We start from the raw sequence: 11,718 nt of genomic DNA on the forward strand, positions 1-11,718 counted from the left end.
TTTTCGGTGCGCGCAGGGCATCCGGGGCGCGTGGGCACGCGTCCGCCTAAGTGAGATTGCCGTCGCGAAAGCTCACTTGGCCCACTCGGGGTTGCTGACGAGCGTCTCGTTGACGAAGCTGTGCGTCACGGTGATGACGTGCACACTCTCCTGGTGCACCTTGACCGTGAGAAAGACTCCCAGCAGCAGCGCGCCCAGCACCAGCACCAGCACAATAAGCACGCTGATCAGGGTGTCCACTGAGCTTTCCAGCCACTCTTGCAGCTGTGGATCGTCACCAGCCAGTCGCACAGATGCACCCCATTCACGACCACAATTCCACCATCGGAACAACTTCATTTCATGTAGTTTACGAATAATCCACAGCATTCCAATTTGGAATGACATGAGGTACGTGCATTATAAATGCAACAAACCGGTTATTGAGCTATCTGATGTGTGTTCGGGTCGTACCGGGTGTTGTTCGGCATGACGTTTGATGTTTCTCTCCACATAATGGGAGCTTCTTCAGCTCAATTCAGTTCCTGGAGAAGCTCCCAAGACGTGGAGCGAAATGTCAGACATCATGCTAGACATGTGGTATGATCCAAAAACACATCCGAGAGCCATACAGCACAGCACAAAAAAAAAACTTAAGGAGGTTTTCTTTGGCCACTGTTTATTTTATTACTTTCTGAAATTAAAATTAGAATTTCACGTTTTGCTTCCTCAGATTTCCAGTAAACTCTCCTGATCAAGTACATGTTTATATACTTGTTTTATAATCCATCATTAATAAGTAAATGTGCGAGCAAAAATACCTACGTATATTTTCATACAATTTTGTAAACTCCAGAACTTCTGTAGTTATGACCTAACATTAACAAATGGTTTTAACACCAGCTTTTTATGAGTTGTGGACATACAAAAGCTGGCCCAAAACTTAACCGATTGCCACAATTTAAAAAAAAGTGCTATCATAACTGCTGATATCGCCTTGCAAAGCTAGAGGGCACATTTTCTAAATTAAGTTCTCTGCAATCGATTCTGCCCAATGTCACCCAGTCCACTTTCAAATAAACACGATGACATAGCTCTCTATGCGCAAGCGATCATGAAAGGTGACCACAGAGAGACAAGGTGAAGGGCATTAGGGGAAAATATGGTTGTGGTGTCAAGCGGCGAGACACATTAAATTACCTTGTCATTCCCGTAGTGCCAGAGCTATGCCCGAACGCAGTCAGTGATAGGAAGGAGGGAGGAAAACACATGGAAAGTTACGAAAGGCATGCACTAGGTCACTTCTCTTATGGAATTGCTATCGTTCATCATTCAAGGATATCCACTGTATTTCAACATAAACAAAACGCACACTTCTAAACATGCACCCTCGATCAGTGCTTCTCAACTTGAGCCTACGCAATTTCCCATGATACAGATTTTTATAATTACCGAATCATCGGGAGCATGTCGTGTGCAGTGGCTTAATTTAAAATAAATGGTGATGGAGAAGACTATTGGACAGTAAGAAGAAACAAGGAAAGTTGACAAGAGACCAGTGAAAAAGCTAGACTGTACACCTTCATAGAAGTACAGGAACTAAACTTTTTTGTGATCAGGAAAACCTGTAGAAACTGATGTTTAGTAAAGTGGAAGGAAAGAGGAACAGAGATTAACGAAGATTAACATGGACACAGGATACTGAATTTAACCAGGTCGGTATGCCAATGTTATAGCAAAGCCAAAATTATCAGTGGAGTAGCTTCATTGTTGAGATCGCAAATACTCAGTAACAACAAGCATAACGACAATAAAAAGCCAATAGAAAAAAATAGGTGATCAGTGAAGTTGTGAAACACTGCTCTCGTGCATCTCTCTCGAGCACCGTGGGTGGAAGGGTTGCGCTTGCACAGCGCTGGAGGCTGGTACCTTACGGTCGATGTCAAGTATTACACGACACAGGGCCCGCACGGGTCTGGGGAGCAGGGCCTCCTGCCTCTCCCGCAGGTGGCACGACAGGAACTGCCACCACCGCGACACATGCGACACCACGAAGTTCCAAACTCCAAACGACACCACCACCTTCTTGAGCACCCACACTGTGAAACACACAACACAGAGGGCACCCCAAAGAGCTCACGAATATCCAGGTTAATCTGCAACATGCGTGTGTTGAGTTTTCTAGTACTATAATTATATTGACTGATGGATGAGGGCCTCGCCATGCTACGCGGGACATGGCTGTTATTCGACCATACTTGTCCAAGCTGGTCAGTCATGGTTGAAGCTGGGATGCAGAGATGTGTGAGCCCAAGATGTACAGTACAACTGCACTGCCCTCTGCTGTCTATGACACAATATATACGATAGCATCTGCAGTAAATCCTATGTATACACTTTTGAACACTATTATGGTATACAATCTAGCTTTTTCATCATGGCTGACATTAGTAGCGAGTGATATTCAAATCGGTCCAGGCACCCACTTCACCAACCTGCACTGACCAGTGTGGCGAAGTAGTCAATTTCCATGACCGACACAGCATGGGGAGGCATTCATCCAGCAGTGGACTGACAAAGGGCTGTGGATAAATTAAATACAGTAAAACCTTGGATTGCGAGCATAATTCGTTCCGGAAACGTGTTTGTAATCCAAAGCACTCGTATATCAGTTGTGATCACGTGACGCTCGGCAGACAAAGCGTATACACGTACACTACTCGTATTGCAAGACCCTCGCTCGTTTATCAAATTAATATTTATTGAAAATTTTGCTCGTATTGCAAAACACTCGCAGACCAAGTTACTCGCAATCCAAGGTTTTACTGTATAGCAAACCTACAGATTTCTGGTTACGATTGAGAAAACAAACGAGTACCCACGTAAGACAGGGATGGGAAGAAGTTGCAGTAACCAGAGGTTGAGCCATGCCTGCACGCCCACTATGGACCACAGGAGGGCCACAAAATACACATCGCTCTTGCCACTCTTCTTCTTCGTAGCCCAATTCATCGGGCACTTTTTCTTTCCCGATGCAAGTGGAGCTTGGTCAGGTGGGGGAGAGGCTTGGTTTGTGGTGGGCGGAGTCTGGGAAGAGGATTGTGGGATGTTGGTAGATTGAGGCTGCTCATTGGTTGGTATGGGTGGGACTTGTTCAGCGACAGATGAGGTCTCAGTTGATGGAGGTGGGTCTTGAGGTGCGGAAGGCAGGGTTTCACTCAAAGATGCGGGAGGTTGGTCTGCAGCGGTTGAAGGTTGGTGTACTCCATCCACAGAATCCGTTGTACCAGAAACTGTACAAAACAAGAGTTAAAACGCGAAATCACAACTTGATACACATTATACTGAAAATGAATCCCTTTCCATTAAATTTAGGCTCAATTAGGCATGCCTGAATAATGTTCTTCTTCAAGTGAAATGTTAAGTTAAATATCACTCAGGCATAAACAATTAGAAGATTGTATGCACTCTATGAGCACAGTGGCAGGAAATACCGTACACCATTACCCTGAAGAGTGGGCTCAGTTGTTTCCACAGGTTTCTCATGGTGGCCTCCCAAGCCAACCAACGCCATGGCTGAGGTGGCCATCCTCTTCACTCGGTCAAGCAGTGATACTCCTGTGCACATTTTGAAACCAAAAGAATATATTAGCTATGAGTTTTCAAAAGCATGAAATGCTTATTTTCGGTGAGCACCATGAAACATAATGATTTGGTCAGTTATGGGGGTTACAACTCAATATATTCTTTATCTGAAGATTTTCTTTTTAGAAATGGTTGTTAATTAATTTTACTGAAGAAAACTTGAGATGAAGGAAAACCAACCCCTCGATACAAACAAACGAGGTACTTTGAATTGAAACCACTTGCTCATTACAATGAGCTAGATCAAACCAAACATAAGCACTCTATGCACTCATTTTATTAAACACTCCTGTCAACCAAAACAATCTGAAAAACAATTTTTGTTATGAATCAGTTTACTCTATTACATCATACAGAGAGTTGAACACAATGTTAATCAACGTATGCAGATTAAAGCTATTGAACATTATTCGAGGTTCGGGTCCATTTTAGCTGCATTTGTACAATTGAAAATGCATAATTATGGATAATCTTAAATTATAATTCCTTATACAAGCCAATGCCAAGGAGCTTGTCGTGGTGGCAAGAGTGATGCGTAATCATGAATAGTTTAGCTTTTTTTGGCTCCTTGCCCAGATGTATTGAAAGCACTGCAAAATATACACGGCAAAAACCTGCATTAATGAATAAGGATATACAGTGAGGGAAAAAAGTATTTGATCCCCTGCTAATTTTGTACGTTTGCCCACTGACAAAGAAATTATCAGTCTATAATTTTAATGGTAGGTTTATTTGAACAGTGAGAGACAACAACAAAAAATCCAGAAAAACGCATGTCAAAAATATTATAAATTGATTTGCATTTTAATGACGGAAATAAATATTTGACCCCCTCTCAATCAGAACGATTTCTGGCTCCCAGGTGTCTTATATACAGGTAACGAGCTGAGATTAGGAGCACACTCTTAAAGGGAGTGCTCCTAATCTCAGCTTGTTACCTGTATATAAGACACCTGTCCACAGAAGCAATCAATCATTCAGATTCCAAACTCTCCACCATGGCCAAGACCAAAGAGCTCTCCAAGGATGTCAGGGACAAGATTGTAGACCTACACAAGGCTGGAATTGGCTACAAGACCATTGCCAAGCAGCTTGGTGAGAAGGTGACAACAGTTGGTGCGATTATTCGCAAATGGAAGAAACACAAAAGAACTGTCAATCTCCCTCGGCCTGGGGCTCCATGCAAGATCTCATCTCGTGGAGTTGCAATGAGCATGAGAATGGTGAGGAATTAGCCCAGAACTACACGGGAGGATCTTGTCAATGATCTCAAGGCAGCTGGGACCATAGTCACCAAGAAAACAATTGGTAACACACTACGCCGTGAAGGACTGAAATCCTGCAGCGCCTGCAAGGTCCCCCTGCTCCAGAAAACACAAATACATGCCCGTCTGAAGTTTGCCAATGAACATCTGAATGATTCAGAGGACAACTGGGTGAAAGTGTTGTGGTCAGATGAGACCAAAATGGAGCTCTTTGGCATCAACTCAACTCGCCGTGTTTGGAGGAGGAGGAATGCTGCCTATGACCCCAAGAACACCAACCCCACCGTCAAACATGGAAGTGGAAACATTATGCTTTGGGGGTGTTTTTCTGCTAAGGGGACAGGACAACTTCACCGCATCAAAGGGACAATGGACGGGGCCATGTACCGTCAAATCTTGAGTGAGAACCTCCTTCCCTCAGCCAGGTCATTGAAAATGGGTCGTGGATGGGTATTTCAGCATGACAATGACCCAAAACACGCGGCCAAGGCAACAAAGGAGTGGCGGCTCAAGAAGAAGCACATTAAGGTCCTGGAGTGGCCTAGCCAGTCTCCAGACCTTAATCCCATAGAAAATCTGTGGAGGGAGCTGAAGGTTCGAGTTGCTAAACGTCAGCCTCGAAACCTTAATGACTTGGAGAAGATATGCAAAGAGGAGTGGGACAAAATCCCTCCTGAGATGTGTGCAAACCTGGTAGCCAACTACAAGAAACGTCTGACCTCTGTGATTGCCAACAAGGGTTTTGCCACCAAGTACTAAGTCATGTTTTGCAGAGGGGTCAAATATTTATTTCCCTCAGTAAAATGCAAATCAATTCATAACATTTTTGACATGCGTTTTTCTGGATTTTTGTTGTTATTCTGTCTCTCACTGTTCAAATAAACCTACCATTAAAATTATAGACGGATCATTTCTTTGTCAGTGGGCAAACGTACAAAATCAGCAGGGGATCAAATACTTTTTTCCCTCACTGTATATAAACAAAACCAGAGGGATGTGATGCAATACCTAGACTGTGCTATTATCTTTGGCAAGCTTCAGCATCAGGGTCACAAGACCCTGATGCAATATTTCACCACGAAAATGCAACAGGTTTTTAGATGAAGCTTAAGTCCTCATCGAGCTGTGTTGTTTGCCACTGCATTCTTCTCCTTCTCTCGTATAGCATTTGAACAGCAACTGCCAAAACATTATAACTGTACATCGAGTTTTGTAATCTACTCGATGGCAACAGGAGTTGTTTGACGTCCAAGCGTTCATACCGCTTGTGTAAGCACACAATGGGGCAGTGCTCGGTTGTGTGATAAACAGATTGCACTTCACCACTTTCACTATAGGGCTACCCTCTCATTTTAAACCACTTGTGAAGGTAATAGCCGCACCTGCCGCGCGTCGTTCGAACGCAATGAAGCGCAGGCCATAGTCTTATGTGCAGGCGGAAGACAGGGAATTCCTGTGTTGGGTCTTTGATTACTTTCTTTTTTTGGACATCGCAGGTGATCCAGCATTTGCCGCATTGCAATCAATACAGTGCTGCATTGTACTAAAACCAATGGCCTAATGAAATCGCGAGGTCCAACAAAAAACTACTGCAGCTATTCCCGGAGAAAATAAATGTGATATACCGTACAATAATGAAGGACTCCATGTTGTACCTTGAGTTGATATTAACAACATTGCAATACCTAAATAAGGCTTATGTTATGGCGTAAGGGTTATGTAAAAGGCCGACCAACAACGGTTGTTGGTGATATGACTCGCGCGTGATAATAATTTGCAGCTCTTTGTCAACCCACTATTGTATAAACGCCTTCCCAAGCCACGTCGGTCACTTGGATTGTTTAACCATACGTCACCACAACTCACACAATAATTAAAATAATCATGTGGTTTTGCAACAATATCCATGCATAAATCCCTAACTAATTTCAAATCCCTCACCGACTCTTGATAGAGATAACTACATTCCAGTTGTCAGCACTGGCCCATTCAATGCCCAACACTGAAAACAAACGTGCATGCGTAAAATGAGCAGTGCTTGCACATTTGGGAACAATAATCTTGTTTGGCAAGTCACAGTAACATTGAGAACAGACCAGATCAAATTTTGGAGAGAAGAAAAAAACAATTCTAAATGCCAATGTTTATGAGGACAAAATTACTTGTACTCAGATAAATCACATGCCACACATTCCAAATTGCTGCAATGCAGAGGAGTAATCATAAAAAGTCTGCTGTAAATGCCACATACGTACTGAATTATACAATAGGTCTACTGGTAGGGAGGTTAAATTATGCTGAGAAGGTATTTCGTGCTAATTTAAGTCTCATCATTAGCATCAGGTCCCAATAACAGCCTGCCTAAGACTTTGGGCAATTTTAAAAGAACATAGCCTTTATCAACTTGAGTGCTCATGTATAACCCATGCAGCTCATATACCACATACACTACATATTGTGCACTGTCTTATGCAATCGTGGTGAAATAGTAAGTCCCTGTGGTCAGTTTTATGGATGAAATATTCTCTAGAAGTGTCCCCTCAGTCTATAATCTAAATAAATTTAAACTAAGAAACGCTTAACTAAAAAGTATGTATGCACGCATTTGGCTGTCCTTCACAGCACCTTGTGTATACTTACCCCGATGCTGTAGATAATTAACTTGACAGCTGACAGTCTCTCTAGGTGTGGGTCTTGCAGAACAGGAAGAGGTAGCCACAGCCATAAATCCTATCTGATCAACTTTACAGCCTATAGACCTTTAGAAAAAAACTTGGGATTCATGTCTCCTGACAATAGCGGGCTGAATTTTATTTTTGTCAAATCGGTCACCTGTGCCATCGTGATGACCCTTTTGCAAGTCCTGTACCCAGCCGGCCACCACCAGGCCAATGAGGAGCAGCAGAACCAGGGAGCGCCAAGAACCAGTCAGGGACACTGCAAACAGCCCAAATTAAAATGAGCATCACGGGAATGAGCCCCGACAAGATCGGCAATGCACACAAAAGTGGAAGAAAACAGGAGGGAAAGATGAAGAACCGTAGCAGAAATAAGTTTGGCCCCATCGGGAATAATCAACTGACAGAAGGGACAGGTGAGGATGTCGATAGTATCATAGAAAGAGGCACAGAAGGCATTTCCAGATAATTATCACACTGAATAAAAAATATTTTGGTAGTAAGCATATTTGTGGTTGAAATTATTTTAGATGGATATTTGAGAAAATTGTAATTTACAGTCAATCCACTGCTGGATAAATATATCCTCATGCTGTGTCATCAACAACAGCACTGAGCTGGCACCACTGAGGATTCACACCTCCGATTAGCATGGTTGGCTTCATATGGTGCAAAATAAGTTCAGCATACATACATACCCGGTTAGAATCTAGGAAGCCTGTGAGTAAACCAAGTTTTCAAGTGCAGTGAATTATGATCTAAGCCCTGCCACGGGTGACTTCATAAGTAGTTGTGATATGTTTCCATGGACCGTTCTCTACAATTGGGTGATACGTTGCTTAGCAAGTTATGAATGAATTGTATCATGACCTTACTCCAATGGCACAATTGGGATAAAATGTGTGAAACGCAGGTTTGAAGGGCAAGAGTGCCCCTGGACTGAGTTGTAATGGTTGTGTGTAGTGCTAGCAGCATAAATGAGTATCAAACATGACCTTCCCTTCAACGATCGTCAGCTTATTCAAACTCATCTATTACACAACAAAAGTGTTGTGTAGTTTAATTTTCGGCCAAAACGTCATGGACAATGAGCGAAAAAGCTCTGTGTTAAACAATAGCAAGAGGGGAAACCAGATTCCTTGCTGTACCAAGATGCAGCAGGAGCACGATCCACACCAGGCCAGAGAGAGTTCCCAGGGCCTGCTGCGTCTGAGGACTCCACCACAGCAGCACCACCAGCAGGTACCCGCACACCACCGTCCAGACCTGCACAGCCACACCTGCATGGTGAGTTCACTTATTCAAGGTTTTAGCTTACGTCCATTTAATCCTTGGGGAAATATTGATAGTGGTGACAGAAACAGTAGTTATGACATGGCTGGGAAAAATATTAAGGGAGATGACTCTGGGGAAAAGTAGTGAAGTTGAAAGGTAATGATAAGGAATCCGTGTAGGTAACTGGTAAATGTGATGACAAAAATATTGTGGAATTTGGAGTTAATTGTGGTTATGAGGTCCTGCTAAACATGATTGATCATTCTTGATTTTAAGCTTCCGTGACTGCAGGAATCCATACTCTTTGGTTCTTTCGGTAAAGTCACGTAGGTAGAAAATAAAATAAATCACGACGTTTCGATCGCAACACAAGCGGTCGTCTTCCGCTGGTTCAGCAGTTTCACTGCTGGATTATATTTTTTCCCCCTGAGGACGAAGAATATGATCGATCATCTTTGAAAAGCCATGACGATGCTGCTGACATTGCATGAATTAAATTAAGTAAAAATTATACCGTAACGCAGTAATGATAAGCAATTAATAATAAGCCAATATACTCTAATACTGTAAAAGTGCACTGGCATAACAAATGGAAATGAATGATCGTGAAAAACACTAACTTACTCAATAATTTCTTGAATGTTGTTGCTGTTATTCGCAGTACGTAGTGTAGACATCAATAATGGTGAACATGTGGCCTCATGTACGTATAATAACCGTGTGCGGCACGGTAATTTGTAACAGGCGCTCAGTTTTCCAAGGTACCCCAAAATTACCTGTTTCACTATATTGTCCGTCTCTATATATCTCCAAGTCTGCCCCTATACGTTACTCTGTTTCTATTTATCTCTGCGTCTCTTATCTGTCTCAAGTCTTATTCTTAGTTTTTTCGGTAAAGTCACGTTGAAGAGAAACAACAAAATAACAAAATATATATATACAACAAAATAACAAAATATATATATATATTTTGTTATTTTGTTGTTTCTCTTCAACGTGACTTTACCGAAAAAACTAAGAATATGAATTACTGCAGTCACGAAAGCTTTAAATCAAAATTTGTCTCAAGTCTGTTTCGATGTGTCTGTCCAAGTATCTCTCAGTCGTTCCGTGTCTGTCCTTGTCCTGCCTCTGTTTAGGTCTTAATATCTCTCAGCTCCTTTCTATGCCCGTCTCTGGTTACGTCTCCCCTATTATTTACAGTTTCAACTCCGTCTCTCTGAGAAATTATTAAGATGACTATGGGGAACAAAGTTGAAAGTTAAGATAACAATTTCGATGCAAAAAAAAATCCGTGTAGGTAACTGGTAAATGTGATTACTGGACATCTGTGAAAAAGAGCTTCATAGCTCATCAGATTTTTTTTCCAGGATAAATAAAGATTGTGATTCCACCTCACTCCCCGACATCTCCAAATAACCGTGTCTCTATCACTCACTCACCGTGCCGTTCTGCCTTCCACCAATCAGTATGTATATCAGAGAATGTATATCAGTATGTCTCATGTTTTGTCTCAGTATACATCATGTATATCTCACTACCTCTTAGTGTATCTCACTACATCTCAGTACAGTATATACATCATGTATATTTCACTACATCTCACGTATATCTCACTACACCTCGGTATAACTCACCACATCTCACGCATATCTCAATATATGTCAGTACACATCTCAGTGTAATCTCGGCGTGGCACGCACCCAGGGCGACGCGAATCTCGCCACGGCCGCGTCCCCAAGGCCGCACGCCGCCTCGACCGCCCCGACCAGCCAGGCGCGCGGCCCGGCCCCGCTCCCCGCGACCCCCACCAGCAGCGCCACGGCGACGCCCGCGAGCAGGGCCGCCGTGCCGCGCCCTGCTCGCGGCGACGACGATGAGGAGGAGGAGGCCGGGGCAGCGGGGTCCGGCATCAGCGTGAGCGCGGCTCGGCGGAGGCGCTGGGCGACGTGACCCGCGGCGCGAGCCACCAGGGCCGGGGGCAGCGCGAGGGCGGCGAGGACGAGGGGACGCCGCGGACCCCCCACGCCGCCGCCGCCGCCGCCGTCGACCCCCGCCGGAGCCTCGCGGAGCCCCGCCAGCCAGGAGCGCACCCCGCCGGCCAGAGCGCGCTTGCACGGGTGCAGGAAGGCGCCGCAGAGCGCGGCCCACAGCAACGGGCGGAGGAACGCCTCGAGCACCAGGCACACCGAGGCGGCCGCGGCGCCCGCAAGCCCCACGAACACGAAGGCGCCCGCGTTGCGGAACGCCTGACGAGCGCCGCGGTCCAGGCGCTGAGGCGGCTGAGGCTGCGGCTGCTGCTGCGGAGACGGCGTGGACGCGTCGCCCGGGGGTGGGTGGCCGAGGCGTGGTTCATGCTGCTGCTGCTGGTGGTGTTTGCTGTCCATGGTGGAGGAACCGATCGCAGTGAAGCGCCGCGTTGCCCGGAGCGTCCCCCGACCACAACGACGACGATGGCAGCCGCAGCAGCAGCATCAATAACAACGGGGAGATGCGACGTAGTGCAGGGGGCGGGGCCAGTGTCGCGATGGGAGGGGCGTGGCCGAGATGTCAACTCCCTCGCCTGGTGGGACGCGACGTCGTGCAGGGGGCGGGGCCAGTGTAGCGATGGGAGGGGCGTGGCCGAGATGTCAACTCCCTCGCCTGCTGGACACGAGGTTCGATCCCGACCCCGTTCCTGTTAAACCCTTATTTTGTGCTCAACATTATTACAGACTATACATCTCAACGTTCATCCTACAAAGTCCCATCACTAGGGAGAAACACCAAAATATAGACAATCACCACTAGTACACTCACCACTACGCACCTGTCAACCCCTACCAGTGCCTAGTTTATACTGGTAGGAACGAAGTTGTAAACTGAGTGTACCAGCC

At 45.1% G+C, this 11,718-nt stretch overlaps 1 protein-coding gene across 2 annotated transcripts in view; it reads right to left on the bottom strand.

Annotated features, from left to right (window-relative positions):
- LOC116941027 (transmembrane protein 245-like) overlaps positions 1-11,360 on the bottom strand; it is a 20,812-nt gene extending 9,452 nt beyond the window's left edge. Inside the window, exons 1-8 of one of the 2 annotated variants that reach the window (XM_032951588.2) lie at positions 10,546-11,360; positions 8,716-8,833; positions 7,722-7,826; positions 3,487-3,597; positions 2,862-3,272; positions 1,909-2,078; positions 1,180-1,203; positions 77-264 (exon numbers count right to left, since the gene is read on the bottom strand). In XM_032951588.2, coding sequence (XP_032807479.2) covers positions 77-264; positions 1,180-1,203; positions 1,909-2,078; positions 2,862-3,272; positions 3,487-3,597; positions 7,722-7,826; positions 8,716-8,833; positions 10,546-11,229 — 1,811 coding nt within the window. In that variant the 5' untranslated portion in view covers positions 11,230-11,360. The remainder of the gene's footprint in view (positions 1-76; positions 265-1,179; positions 1,204-1,908; positions 2,079-2,861; positions 3,273-3,486; positions 3,598-7,721; positions 7,827-8,715; positions 8,834-10,545) is intronic. The other variant, XM_032951589.2, reaches the window with a different exon arrangement.
- Positions 11,361-11,718: the final 358 nt, after the last annotated feature.

The sequence above is a fragment of the Petromyzon marinus genome, chromosome 10, assembly GCF_048934315.1.
Source record: "Petromyzon marinus isolate PM22_M1 ecotype Great Lakes invasive population chromosome 10, UKy_Petmar_22M1.pri1.0, whole genome shotgun sequence".
NCBI lineage: Eukaryota > Metazoa > Chordata > Hyperoartia > Petromyzontiformes > Petromyzontidae > Petromyzon > Petromyzon marinus.